This window comes from Amblyomma mixtum, chromosome 6 (assembly GCF_055824585.1).
Source record: "Amblyomma mixtum isolate Tamu chromosome 6, ASM5582458v1, whole genome shotgun sequence".
Lineage (NCBI taxonomy): Eukaryota > Metazoa > Arthropoda > Arachnida > Ixodida > Ixodidae > Amblyomma > Amblyomma mixtum.
In genome coordinates, this window is record NC_143017.1 from 139,130,948 (window position 1) to 139,144,701 (window position 13,754).

General features: G+C 42.0%; 1 protein-coding gene across 1 annotated transcript; it reads left to right on the forward strand.

The window, feature by feature from the left end:
• The first annotated feature begins 236 nt into the window (after positions 1–236).
• On the forward strand, positions 237–13,430 carry LOC149340585 (SAC3 domain-containing protein 1). Its single transcript, XM_089549409.1, has 8 exons — positions 237–627; positions 726–788; positions 2,860–2,988; positions 3,404–3,568; positions 4,086–4,292; positions 5,759–5,899; positions 10,461–10,647; positions 13,223–13,430. Exons 1-8 carry the CDS (start codon positions 506–508, stop codon positions 13,325–13,327), a joined length of 1,119 nt encoding a protein of 372 aa, XP_089405535.1. The 5' UTR covers positions 237–505; the 3' UTR covers positions 13,328–13,430.
• Positions 13,431–13,754: the final 324 nt, after the last annotated feature.

Below are 13,754 nucleotides of genomic sequence, written 5' to 3' on the forward strand. Positions count from 1 at the left end.
TTTTGATTGTCGCCGAGACGATGTGGTCACCATTCTCGTCTGCTGGGGTACACTTGCCCTTACTTGAAAAGCGCGCGCTGCAAATGTCTCCTCTGCCGGCAAATACGAAAGCTAAGTGTACTAAGGTAAAAAAAAAAAATTCAAATTCACATCGACACCACCTTTAGTTTTTTTTTTTTTTCAAAAGGGACGCCACTGCATTAAGAACGCCTACGTTCTTATCGATGGGACAAAAAGTCGCTGTAACGAACAGTGTACTCGGCAGTTTCGGTTTGGCTTCCAGACATTTTTGTTGCGGTGCATGGGAATGTTCTGGCATGCTTCGGCACATTATGCCTTTGAAGTAGACATGCTTTCGTCCTTTCGTGCTTAGCGCTGTTGACACTCACTGGAAGGTTTTATTCTTGCCGTTCAGCGTATGGTAACGATGGTTTCAGTGCAGCAGAGTAGAAAGCGGTAGCGGCACCGACCGTGGCAGTCGCAGCCGTTTCTTGAGCGTAAGAAAATGCGGGCGCGTAGGGAATACATACGTGAAATAGGATGCGGAGACAAGTGCGATACCCCGGCACGGACAAATCCTCTCGTAGGAACGTGCCAAGATATGTGCCCACTACGAGAACGGCAGTGGTAAGCTTGCAATTTTCGTCCGTTGTAGTGGTCATCAGTAAGCGTGCACATGTTGATGTGTGTATACGTTTGTGTTTACGGAAAATCCTCTATTACAGGCGTGAAAAGGAACGTCTTCTACACCCATTCGAGGTCCTCCAAGGCACTGAAAACGATACCCGGTACGACATATTAAATCTCACTTTGAAGCTTGACTGAGCTAACTCGTCGAGCAGCGCGAATGTGGCCGGGGTGTTCAAAAGTGTGTTGCTATGCGTTGTGCATCGATGGACCTGCGACTGCCCGCGATCGCTTACTGCCTTGACAGCATGAAGCAGCCTGCACATGCCTGCAGCAGAGTGAAGAACCAGAACGCGGTAGCGGCATTGGCGACATGCATGTCGTGAACAGCCTCAGCACACAACGGTTGATGCAACCCTGTGCATCAGATCTCCTTGCCTATTATTTTGGCACTTTGCGTTTTGTTTTTTACTTTCATAATTTAACGCAAGTACTATTGTCGTAGTCGATCAGAGAGGTTCAATGATATGTTCTAGCACTTTGCAGTGCATTCATTCTTCTGTATTGATGCATGCGCCTCACCTACATGTAGCCCAGAACCGTTGCACAATATAGTAAATATCACACGGCGGGGGGAGACAGATGGAAGGAGACATAAGTAACGCTTGCATCAGGTGGAGTCTGTCATTACCTGAAATTTGAGCTTGACTGCTTATTTGTGCAATTGAGCTGTCTTAAGCATCAGCAGCCGAGTTGAAGGCCTCTGTAGAGCAAAGTCCTCTCCCAGCAATCTTTGGCTGCCTTGTCTTGTGCCACCTACGGCCACTCTGCCCCTGAAAATTTCCTTAACACATTCCCAGGTTTGTGCATCACAACTTTCTGTTCATGCATTTTTTTTCTATTGCATGTGCTATAGCCTTTTTTGTCAAATATTGCCACAGTGAAGAATAGAGCACCTGATTACCTTCTCATTTTGTGTGGCTCCTGTTTTGCCTGCTTAAATTGTTTGCTGACCGTAATTTACCAAATACTAGACCAGACTAGCACCCTTCTCCACATACCACGTCCAGCCTTGCAGCAGCAGACCACTGTCTGAAGTATTAATGTGTTAACAAGGTAGCTGCAGTGAACATAATATTGTGCTGAAGCATGAGAGAAGCCAACAGCCACAGAAACCAAGGAAGGGACAGAGGGGATTTTTCAATTTTTTTTAAAATTTATTTTCTGCTGTTCGACTTAGAATATTACTGAATATGTTATCGCTTAAAGCTAATTGATTAGAAAAGCAGAAGAAAAAACAACCACATGCCGCCGGTGGGATACGAACCCACGACCTCCGAATTACGCGTCCGGTGCTCTACCGCTGAGCTACGGCGACGGCTGTCAAATCTTCTGCTTTCGGGGGTATTTATGTTTACAAATAACCTAACCTTGAGAGTGTTCATCAGCGCCACCCACGTTCGTAAGCGGCGGACGTAGAACGTCCTGAGTTACCGCTGATGTGACGTAGAACGTCATCGAACGACGAGGGTGGAAGCTGTGTGAGAACCCTCTTATGCTTCCTATGGCGTCAAGGCTGCCAGAACCGAGGCCCTCGCTAAGCAATGAAGCAAACAAGGGAAAGGGAATGAGGGGCTCGTTATAAATATGAGAGAAGCCAACAGCCACAGAAACCAAGGAAGGGACAGAGGGAATTTTTCAATTTTTTTTAAATTTATTTTGTGCTCTTCGACTTAGAATATTACTGAATATGATGTTATGTATAGCAAAATATTTGGAAAACCCTCAGGAAAGACTTTATTATCACTCTGTGTTGACACACAGTTTAAAAGAAACCATATAGCTGCAAGTGCTGCACACTTTTGCTAGAAATTATTCACGCTGGCTTCATAACACTGCTTCTTTTGCTGGAATCCTTAAGTGAGCTTCACTTGATGGTAGCAAGGAAGTTTGTTTTGATCAGAACTTCAGTTGTCATTTAGCCTTCCATAAGGGCAAATATGTCAGAAAAAATAATTTACTTGCAGTTAAGCAAAACTTATTCAGGAGAGAATGCTTGCTTGATTTGTCAGACATGCTGGCTGACTTTGCAGCCTGGCTTTAACAAGTTTGCACTTTACAGTTGAAATGCAGTAAGCACAAGAACTAATGATATTTAATGAAGTTGATATTTCCTGCTTTTAAACAATACTAAAATAAGGTGAATCTAATTCAGCCCGCTCTCAACTGCAGGCCCAAGGCTGACAGAAACAAGGCGGTCAAGCAGTTTTCAAGGTCAGCAGCTGGACACAGGCAGGCCAGCCCCGATGAACTCAGACCTCCGAATGTCTTGCTCAAGACCACAGCGTACCTAATGCGGACGTAAGCCAATTTTATTCAGTGCTTGCCAGCTTTATAGACAAACAAATGTTTGATAAAAGGTGTAGCTGCATAGTTAACTTTGTAAAAATATAATTTGTAAATAACTTGGAAATAAGTAAAAAGTGACTAGTTAAACCAAGTTCAATTAGTTCGCACCCCCGTTTATTCGAAGTGATGCTTTGGTTCTGTAAGAATAAAGTGCATTAAAAAGGTTTCTGTTAATTTTCTGTGCCCTTTGACTTTGAATTGAAAGTATATTGTAATAGAACACTAACTCTTTGTTTCAAAGGTGCCATTTCTTATAAATGAAACTGCTAAGTGAAAAGAGTCCTAAAATAATCTACCTGAAAACTACTGAATGATCACTGGAATGCGAGCATCTTTAGTGTTACAGTGTGGTTATTTCTTAATGCAGGATTGCCCCATCATGCAATGGTGACAGCTGGACTGACACTTACCACTTTATCTGGGACAGGCTGTGGTCTGTACGTCAGGACATGACCATTCAGGATCTTAATGGGAGTGACTGCATTGAAATTCTCGAGTGCGCAGTGCGTTTCTACATATATGCCGCCTTCAGGTAATGTCAGAAATGGAATTATTGTTGTCATCAATAAGTGATAAAAATTTACATCCGATACAATAAGATAAAATGTTCTAAAACACAGCCCCAAACATCTTGAAGTTCACATTGGGTATTGTCAGGGTGAGTTTTCTTTTAACATCCAATGCTCATGACTAGTCATGCATTTACAAAAAAAGGCTTCTATTAGTGGCTTGCAAGCACTTCTTGGTGATGGAGACTGCAGGTATTGATATGGGAGCTTATTGGGCTGCTACTTGTAAGCCTAGCTGTAGATAGGCGTGCACAGAAGGAATGGAGTGGGGTGTGCATTGGGACTCTTTAGTGGATATGAAGCAGGGCTCAACTATGTCCTGTATTCTCCCCTGCTTCTGAGAAGTCAGGAAGCAAAAGTTTCTGCCATAAACTTTGCCTTGGTGCGACCAGAAAGTCATGCGTCTACACAAGCCAAGAAGGAAAAGAAGCAGATCACATTCAAGACTTGCTTTTTTGTGCTCCTTTTGTTTGCAAATAGGTGCTTTGAAGAAGACGTTAGTGCCTTTGACCCTCACATCAACAGCCAGCACCTACAGGAGTGTCTAAAACGTCTGCTGGTTCAGTACCAACATTGTGCTCTGGAACATTGTGCGAACAGACCGGAAATGGAAGCCATCTATATACTCCACAACTTGGGATCATATGAGGCTTTGACCCATGCGATGACCCTTTCTAAGGAAGTGAGGTGAAACTGGAGGCTCCAAGCCCTTTTTCCATTTATTACAGCAGCAATTTCAGTTAGATGAGCACCAGTCGGTATGCTACATTACCATAGGTGTGTGGCCATGGCATATGCATGCTTATCTTTCTAAATTTCCACAAATATCATGATGAAAAATGCTCAGCAGTGTTAAAACTAATTTGCAAGCCAGCTACAAGGAGTACACATTTAGTTAACATTGTGTGAGCATACTAATTTGCTGCTGTAAAGTGAGCAGAAAGAAATGCACATGCAAATGTTGCAAATACCTAGTCATCATGACTGATGTACATATAAAATTCGCTTTTCGTTGTCTTCAAACCAAAGTTGTGAATCATTAATTTAAATAAATACATTTTGCCAACTCGTTAAAAATATCTGACTGTGAGTTTGGAAAGATTTTCATTGTCTCATGAAAGCATTTATAGTGCTGAAATTCTCAGTGCTATGCGCTTATTTTATACCAAAATCTAAGGTACTAGATGTGCGAGCTGGTATGTGAATATTTGCCAGAACAATGTGGGACCTGCAGCTTGGTGTACATTTCAGCAAGTATATCAAGATTTGTGCCATGTTTAGTGTTTGCATCTGTTAGTATTCATAGAAAAAAATAATCCTCTTGTTATCCTTTCTTTGTACTACAGTGAAGCCTGTGGGCCACAGCTGGCAGTGACTAGGAATTGGCTTGCTAAATCACTGTTACGAGCAGACAATTTTTAAAATAAAATTTCACCTGCCCAGCTGCTTCCTTACTTTAAATGACAATTTGGTAACTGGCTTAAGTTACGTTTAGTTTAAAATATGATTTTGTTTGCATAGCTTACTTGTCCTCTTCAGCTATCGTTTACCACTGCAGCATTTAGAAATTAACTTACCAAGGTCAGCTTGTCGTTTTGCTCATCTGCGGCTTATTTGATTAGAGAAGCTTGAAAAAAAACTTCCTTGAGCAGAGTACACCAGCTGAAAAAAAAAAAATAGAAATGATGAACAAGACTAGCATTATATGTCTCTGCCTTGTATAAGGGAAAAGGGGATCCTATAGAACAGCATAGTATGTCATTTATGCCTTTAGGGCTCAGAATGGCCTTAAAGCTGGACTACATTCTCATTGCTTATGTGCGTCCAGTTTAAGCTTCCAGTACTGTTGCTGCCAATGTTGATTTTGATTTGTAGAAACCTGATTTATTTCAAGGGTGCAGGTTAAATTCAACACCACTTTGTTACTGGAATTCCCGTGATCGAGGAACTCAGTTTCTTCGGAAAATTTCCAGTTGCCTAAGCAACCTGGTTGCTCTAAAGTGCATTCAAAGTTTGTGTTCAAAGTTTTTGTTCAGTTTCACTATGAAGCCTCCTCTTTGTTCCTTGCACAGTGTGCCCACACACTCTCAAAGGGTGCGAATTTTTTTATTTTTTATTTTAGCCTTATTTTGGCTCGTCTTCATTCCTTCCAGGAGTCACAACTTGGTGAAGATTTCTCTTGACACGAGCCTAGCACACAGGCGAGGAAATTTCATCAGGGTGCTGAGAAGTTACAGATCTCTCCCTTTCCTTCTGGCTTGCACATTGCACCCCCATTTGGAGCTTATCAGGAGGCAAGTATTCACTGAGGCAAACGTCTCTCTTCTCAACAGGAACAGCCACTCGCGTCTGGGGTTCAGGTTAGTTCGGCAGTGCTGTTGTTTTTCTGCATGCTACTCACCACACAGGAGCACCGCCGGACCAACCTGTTGAACTGACTGACCCTGCTACACATATTTACCCAGCTATGCAACTGGGTAAAGAAGTCTTTGTGGAGGACATGTTCACTGCCACTTTCAGTGATCTTTAGAAAGAAAAATCATGCAGGCCACAATGGCACAATGGAAATGGGTTAATTTTTGAGAGGTAATTTTTTCTTTTTTTCACCATTTGCATATCTGGTGAAGCATGCTCTCGGTGCCATGCAAGTGTGCTTTTATTTGGGATCGACAGTGTTGAGCTGTTTTTTTGTTTTCTTGAACTGGGAGGGTGGCTTGTTGCTCTGGTGCTAAGCATAAGGACATGTGCTTGGCGCCTGGCTGCAGTGTTCATCTGTCTGTAAGCGTGAAATCAAGAATATCCAAGTACTGAGATTATTTACAATGCGAGGATACGAAATGTGAGGGTCTGAAATTAATGAGCAGCCTCCACTGTACCATCTGTAGATTATAGTACAATTGTGGACATACTGCACTAATTTTGAGTCCTCGGATGCTTAAAGTAATCCCTCTTTTGCTTTAAATGCTGTCAAACTGTAGTAGTGAAAAAAAAATTTCTTGAAAGGAGTATATTTCACAAATATTTTGTATCATTTCCAAGTGTGACCCAGTGGTAGTTTTGCATATCTGTGTGGAACATTGATTCATTGTACGAGTGCTCAATTTTTCTTGACAAAATCTAAGAGATGTATATACTGGTTCATTGCCATGTTCCGAAGCCATTATAAATGCTTACCACATGAGAGGCCTACAGGAGCTGCATTTATAGGTGAAACCCTAGGATTTGGCTTTAGTGCACACATGAGAACTATTCTGAGCTTACATAAAGACACACATTTATTCGAGTGGAACCTTTGGCCCATATTGCCTGCACCATTGTCTTTATGCCTCGTGATATTATCCCAGTATGTTGTGTGATTGTGTGTTGTGTCAGTTCTTTTTCTTCGTCTTCTTTGAGGCTCACCTGGATAATGTTTATGTTCTATCGAGGCTACACTGGGCATCAGAAAATCCTAAGGGATGGTCCAATAAATTCTTCATATTTAAAACAAATTTAGCCTTTTGGTCTGACTGTAATGTTCAGTAATTGTTTTAGCTGGTTAGTCAGCTCAAACAATAGTTAATAGTAAGACTTTTACTCAGTGGCTTTGGCATTTGACTGCTGATCCCAAGAGGGCGGGTTCAATTCAGGCTACGGTGGCCTTATTTCGATGGCTGCGAAATACAAAAACCCCCAAGTGCTGTGCCATGCCAGCACATGTTAACCCATTTATATTGTAACGGAAGATAGGGCGACAGGTTGCTAACCAGCACAATACGGCAGCCAGCCAGCGTGAGACACTTCAACGTCTTCCTTTTCAAGCACCACCTGAGAGCACCAGGTGGCAATATGCTGAAACATCAGAAATTAAAAAAATATATATATATTTTTCTGTGTAAAATGTTTATTTCACTTCACAGTTCAGATTTATCCGTTTATTGGCTGAAATATTTTTCTCAACACCGACTTTTGAGCCGTCCTGTTACAGTGTAAGGCACCAGACACCTGTTATGTGTGGTAAAGCTTCAAACATGTGACGTCGACTTTAAATCACATTTCTCATCACTTGTGGTGGTCTTCTTATGACAATGCACAAAAATCAATCGTTTTTCTTTTAAAATTTACAAATTTGTCGAATTTTAAAATGGCATCCAAAGACTGGCGAATCGTTCTGAATGAACACAACACAACCTTTGCACAAGAAAAGCTTGGACCCTCTTGAAGCTACACTGGTGGGCACAAGCTTTTACACAATAACTTTTAAAGTTACTGGTCAAAAAAGCGGCATGTGTCCTACATGTAGGACACAAGGCATGTATGGGTTAACCCCAGGTGGTCTAAGTCAATTCGGAGCGTAAAAACCGTAGCGCAAAGAGACGAGGACACAGAAAGAACGACAACACACGGCGCTGTGTCCTCGTCTCTTTGCGCTACGGTTTTTACGTTTCAAATATGAACCAACAAGCCCAAGCATATACCCTTCTGAAATATATTTCTAGTACAACGGGCCCTTTTATGTGTTCTGTGGATCCTTCGACTGTCATAGCTATCATTGCTGTCGCAACCAGTCGTGCTAGGACATTCTCGTTTTGCTGCCGGAACAATCTGCTTCCAGACGAGGTGAAGCATCTCTTCGGTGGGTTTATCCCTTCACGAGGACATGGCGTCGGAGTGTGCAAGATTCTGAAGGCTGAGTCGTTTCGACAAGCTCGTCTCTGCAAGGAATTTCTGCATCTTCTTGCTCATCAAACGTCGAGCCAATCCACAGCAGTAGCGCCGTGTGTTGTCGTTCTTTCTGTGTCCTCGTCTCTTTGCGCTACGGTTTTTACGTTTCAAATATGAACCAACAAGCCCAAGCATATACCCGTTTCAATTCGGAGCCCTCACCTATGGTGTCCCTAATCGGCCATATGTCGCTTCGGTACATTTAACCCCACAATTCACAAGTCGCATTAGCACCTATAGCTTGCAGAGCACCCTGAGTGCAGTGTTGGCATCACTGTTTGATAGGGGAATGATTGGCGATTTAATAGCCTTTCTAAGTTAAGGGGACACTAAGTACAGCTCTGTTAAGTTTTTGTTCTCACTAAAAATCAATTCTCTTCGTGGCTAAGTTGATGTTTGTTTGGCAGCAACAGACACATTTATTGCTGCGAACATTGGACGTAAAAATGCAACATTTTTGTCACGCCTCTCAATTCAAACTTGTGACATCAAGAACAGAAAGGCCTCTGTGATCACTTTTTCGAAGTGAATGGCAGTGTGGCTTAGCCTCGGAGATATGCAACAATAAAAGTCTTGATGTCATCACAGTCTGTTTGTGAAAACAGCTGGTAGCAGGAATACCCGCATTTAATTATTTATCTTTGCCTACTTTATGAAAGCTCCGTTTTTGGCGAGAGTAACCTTTTTGACATTAGAATACAGGAGTCTATCAATAACGAACCAATTGCAGTTTGTCCCTAGTGCCTCTTAAAGTGTTCAAAGTTTATCTCTCCAGTGGTCTAACCTTGAGCAGAATTAAATGCTGTTAATGAACAAATGCACAAATCGCTTTTTTGCATCTTGCACTGTGCTACAAAAATGATCACTTCACTTGTCCTGAAGGCCTACAGGTTGCTTTCAGAAATTGGGTAGAGCCTGAAAATAGTTCACAAAAAGTGCCATCTTCATTGGATTTTGGCAAGTGTTCTACTTGGATAAATTTTATAAAACATATTACGCATAAATATTTATCTGAATGGGAAATATGATGAATTAAAGCAACGCTTCACTAAGGTAGTGTTCTTGTAGTGAAATCAAGGTTCTCAAACTTTATTTAGATGCAGAAAATTGCTTTTTAATCATAATCCAGGTAAGATAATGCTCAGCTGCTGATATACTTCAGTGGACATTACCGTATATTCCGGTGTATAAGACGCACCCTTGTATAAGACGCACCTGCCCTATATGCAAGCTGTCACTGAAAAAGTTCGTATATAAGACGCACCCGTGTATAAGACGCACCCCAGTTTACCCAGTTAGGCTAGTGAGGCTTAATTAAACACGCTTACGCGACTATCGCGAAATGCACCGTACCTGTGAGCAATTCTTAAGCAATGCTAAGTGATCGAAAAAGGCAACACTCACGCCATACCCGTCCACGTTTTAGAAAAAAAGAAAGAAAAAACGATACAGCTCCTCATATGCCCATAACAACATTTTATTTCTACTTGAAACCTTCGAAGTCTTCATCTTCAGATGCGCTATCAAAAGGTTCACCCATTTCTGGAAGCAACTCGGCTGAAACACGCACTACGTACACGGAGCAAAAAAAGTTGCAAAGGGTGACTAAAAAAGAACGCCGGCTTGTCTTGACAATGGCGAGAAGCGCGATTGTCACCATCTTTTGGCGCTTCGCATTACTTTTGCTTGGGGCCTCCGAAACAGCCGCGCGTTTGTGATCCCGGAAGTCGTCATCCTTGCCGTTTCATGATAAAGATCACCTAGAATGTTGCGCACGGCGTTCCTGGTATTGAAGTATTAACCGTGTTACAACCGCGTTATTGGTAGTGATATTTTTTAGGTGAAAAAAGCTTGAGCATGAACCGGAGTAATCGATGAACTCGCAAAAAAAAGATGAAAAATTCGCATATAAGACGCAGCCTTGTATAGGACGCACCAGCAAGATTTTCGAAAAAAAAAAGCCGCGTCTTATACACCGGAAAATACGGTATTTATCCTTGCCCTAAGGATCATTCGAGAATAAGGCAAGTGAACAATGTAGCTGTGTGCTGAGATTGATCTCAACACCACATGTGGGCAACAGGACATGCTTCTGCATAGCATTCTGTACTTCACTGTGTTTGAAAGTGTGCTATACCTTTGTTCGCATAGGACGGCGCTTCAAGTCATGGCAGTGGCATGCAGTTCCCAGAACTGCAAGTTTCCTCTCTCTGTGCTGGCTCGCTGGCTTTGCTGCACCGACAGTGATGCAAAAGAGCTGTGCCTCCTCTATCAGCTGCAAGTTCAAAACTCTGAAGTGAAGTTCCTCAAAGGCAGTGGAGATTTCACTGTGAAACAAGTAAGAATTTTGCGTTACAATGCCCCCAGGAGGTTGGGGAATGTTTGAATCATGTAATTGAAAAAATTGCAGAAGAGGGCAAATACGGGCTGGTTGGTACGTGTTTCACGAATTGGAAAAGAAACAGTGCTATGGAAGACGACACAAGAGAAGGACAAACACCAGCGCTGACTAACAACCAAATGGTTTATTGCTACAGGTGAGGCAGCATATAAATGAAATGGCATGAGTAAAAACACAAAAAAAGCATGAGGGAAAGATACCGCACAACCACACAACCTGACTGAAAAAAAAAGCACGTCACTGATTAAGATATGCAAGTTCCTTAGGTAGTAGATTTATCGATGGGCTGTTGATACAGGTGTTACCTAGCTTTTTAATATGGCAAGCCTCTGAAATGAGCCTCGCAGTCTCATGACCCTCATCGTCTCATGATGAGACCACGAGGCAATATGGCAAGGAGACCACAAGACCATGAGGCAATATGGCAAGCCTCCGAAATGAGCCTAGTGGTCTCATGATGAGACCACGAGGCTCGTTTCGGAGGCTTGCCATATTAAAAAGCTAGGTAACACCTGTATCAGCAGCCCATCAATAAATCTACTACCTAAGGAACATGCGTATCTTAATCAGTGAGGTGCCTTTTTTCAGTCAGGTTGTGTGGTTGTGCAGTATCTTTCTCTTATGGTTTTTTGTGTTTTTACTCGTGCCATTTCGTTTATATGCTGCCTCACCTGTAGCAATAAACCATTTGGTTCTTAGTCAGCGCTGGAGTTTGTTTGTCCTCCTCTTGTGTCGTCTTCCATTGCACTGTTTTTTCCAATTCGTGAAAAAATTGCCTTTGCTGTAGTACTCAATTAGCAATTCCAGTATAAATTGTTCTTAATTGACATTCAGCTCAAAGCAGTGATCTTTCCTGAACTCTTTTTTTTTCTGACCGTCATCCAGTACTTAAGTCTGAGTGTTGGCAGGTGATATGTCGCTCATGCATCTTAATTCAGTGCAGCAATATGAATGCTTCATGAGCAGTGTAAGTACTCAAATAATGTGGGAAATGCAAAGTTTGCTTCTCAGAAACAACGTTAGTGACTAGCTCAGCACAAATGTAAAAATGCGGGTGTTTCTCGTGATAAAACGGGAATCCTAAGGTTAATAAGTTTTTATTCAGTCTAGTCAGAAAAAAATGACGGACGATTTAGTGCGGTTAGGTCAAATGTGAGTTAGGTGCGCTTGCACTTCGGTTTCCACTTCAGTTTTGGTTTCGGTTCGAAGCTCAGTTTAAGAGGGCGATGTGATAGTTGGTTTGGTTTGGTTTATGACGTTTAACGTCCCAAAGCGACTCAGGCTATGAGAGACGCCGTAGTGGAGGGCTCCGGAAATTTCGACCACCTGGGGTTCTTTAACGTGCACTGACATCGCACAGTACACGGACCTCTAGAATTTCTCCTCCAAAGAAATTCAACCGCCGCGGCGATGCGACAGTGCTGTTATGAATGCACTAGGCACGGATGGAAGACGATGAAGATGACGACATCCAAAGCACATCGCCGCAGCAGTGACGTAGTGGTCTAATGCAGTGGCAGCGAAGCGTATCTGCTTGTGCCCCCACGAGTGCGAAACCCACTTGCGGCCTCAGTGCTGTGCATAGTTGGCCATAAAGCTTGCTGGTGGGTTGCCGGGCAGGTGGGCCACCTGCCGGAGGCTTCGGACAGTCATACATCGTCAAAATCTTGGATTGGGGGCTTTAATGCTAATGCACTAGTATACAGATGCAGCCATGCCTGGGCCATTTGTTGGCTTGTGTGGTGATGCCCAGCAGCAGCTGAAGTTTTTATGCAGCACGAGAGTAATAATAATAATAAAGAAAGTCGTCATGTAAGCAAAAATCTCGAGGAAAATTAGCACAGATTTTATGCTATTACAGTGATCAAGGTACAGCATGGCCGCTCCAATTTACCTGCAGCATTTAAGGAAGAGATTTCATTTGGTAGCTTATTACAAATTGCTGGAATATACCACGACCATACTGCTTTTCCATAACTACCGACAATATTATAGCGGTGCGGGCGAGGTCTTTCTTCTGGATGTCTGCTTACCGTCTGTTTTTCTGTAATGGGTATGAATTCTTGCTAAAACATACCGATGAGTCTCTTTAATGTATATTAGACTGTCTTATTGCCTCCAGTTGTCCTTCGAACTTCAGGATGACAATCTGTTTAATAAACTATCGAATGAAGGGAGAGCGACTGTTTCAAGCACACCTATTCAATTCCCCTTGCTGACATTATAGAACACACTTGTGACTATGTTTTAAAAAATATTTTGACTATTTATCTACGTATTGAAACATTCTATGCCTGGGGACATTTTTATTTGCTAAGACATTTTCAGGCTGCAGTGATAGAATAATTGAATTTTGTGAATTTTTACAGGCAAAAGTAAGTGCAGGCATAAGAAAGTTGGGTATTTTAAATGCCTTTAGAACTGCATAAAAAAAAAAGCACGACTTCTTAAGATGGTTATTGGCTGAATGGTTGAGTGTTTAATTATAATCTTTTGCTCTTTTGGTTTACAGTGCAGAAAACGCCGAGATCCAGCTCTTATGAAGACTTTGTCCACAACTGATGTCGGTTTCCTGCTCTGCCCTGACACCAAAAGACAACTGAACCAAGCAAGGTGATGGCAAGCGACAACTTATATGAAAGAAACATGCCTCTCTGTCCCAAAGACCACCGAGAAAGCTTTTGTAATTTATTCACTCATCACAATAAAGATTTTCATTTTTATTTTCTCACTTCCTGTTCTTGAAGTTAGTGCCACATACTATCTCTAGTGGCAACATAGAACCTCTTAGAAAATTTGACAAGGATAATAAAAAAAAATGTGAAATTGATTATACCTCTATTTTTAATTTTGTAAAAAATTTCTTTGCATATGAACTGGTAACAGTACAATTGATGAATTTTAAGGGGGGGGAAAGGGTCTTGGAAAAAAAAAAAGTTATTAACGAAGTCACATTTTATGGAGTCTTCAGGCAACATATTTTTATGTGCAGATTCCAAATATGTCATTTAATTTTATGTGATGCAAGTCCTTGCGCGCTTGTG

Bases quoted from the DNA above. Each gene is read 5' to 3' on its own strand.
- LOC149340585 (XM_089549409.1), top strand. From the start codon at position 506: ATGCGGGCGCGTAGGGAATACATACGTGAAATAGGATGCGGAGACAAG. The intron at 4,293-5,758 runs GTGAAACTGGAG...CATTCCTTCCAG, and splicing joins ACCCTTTCTAAGGAAGTGAG to GAGTCACAACTTGGTGAAGA. The intron at 10,648-13,222 runs GTAAGAATTTTG...TTTGGTTTACAG, and splicing joins GAGATTTCACTGTGAAACAA to TGCAGAAAACGCCGAGATCC.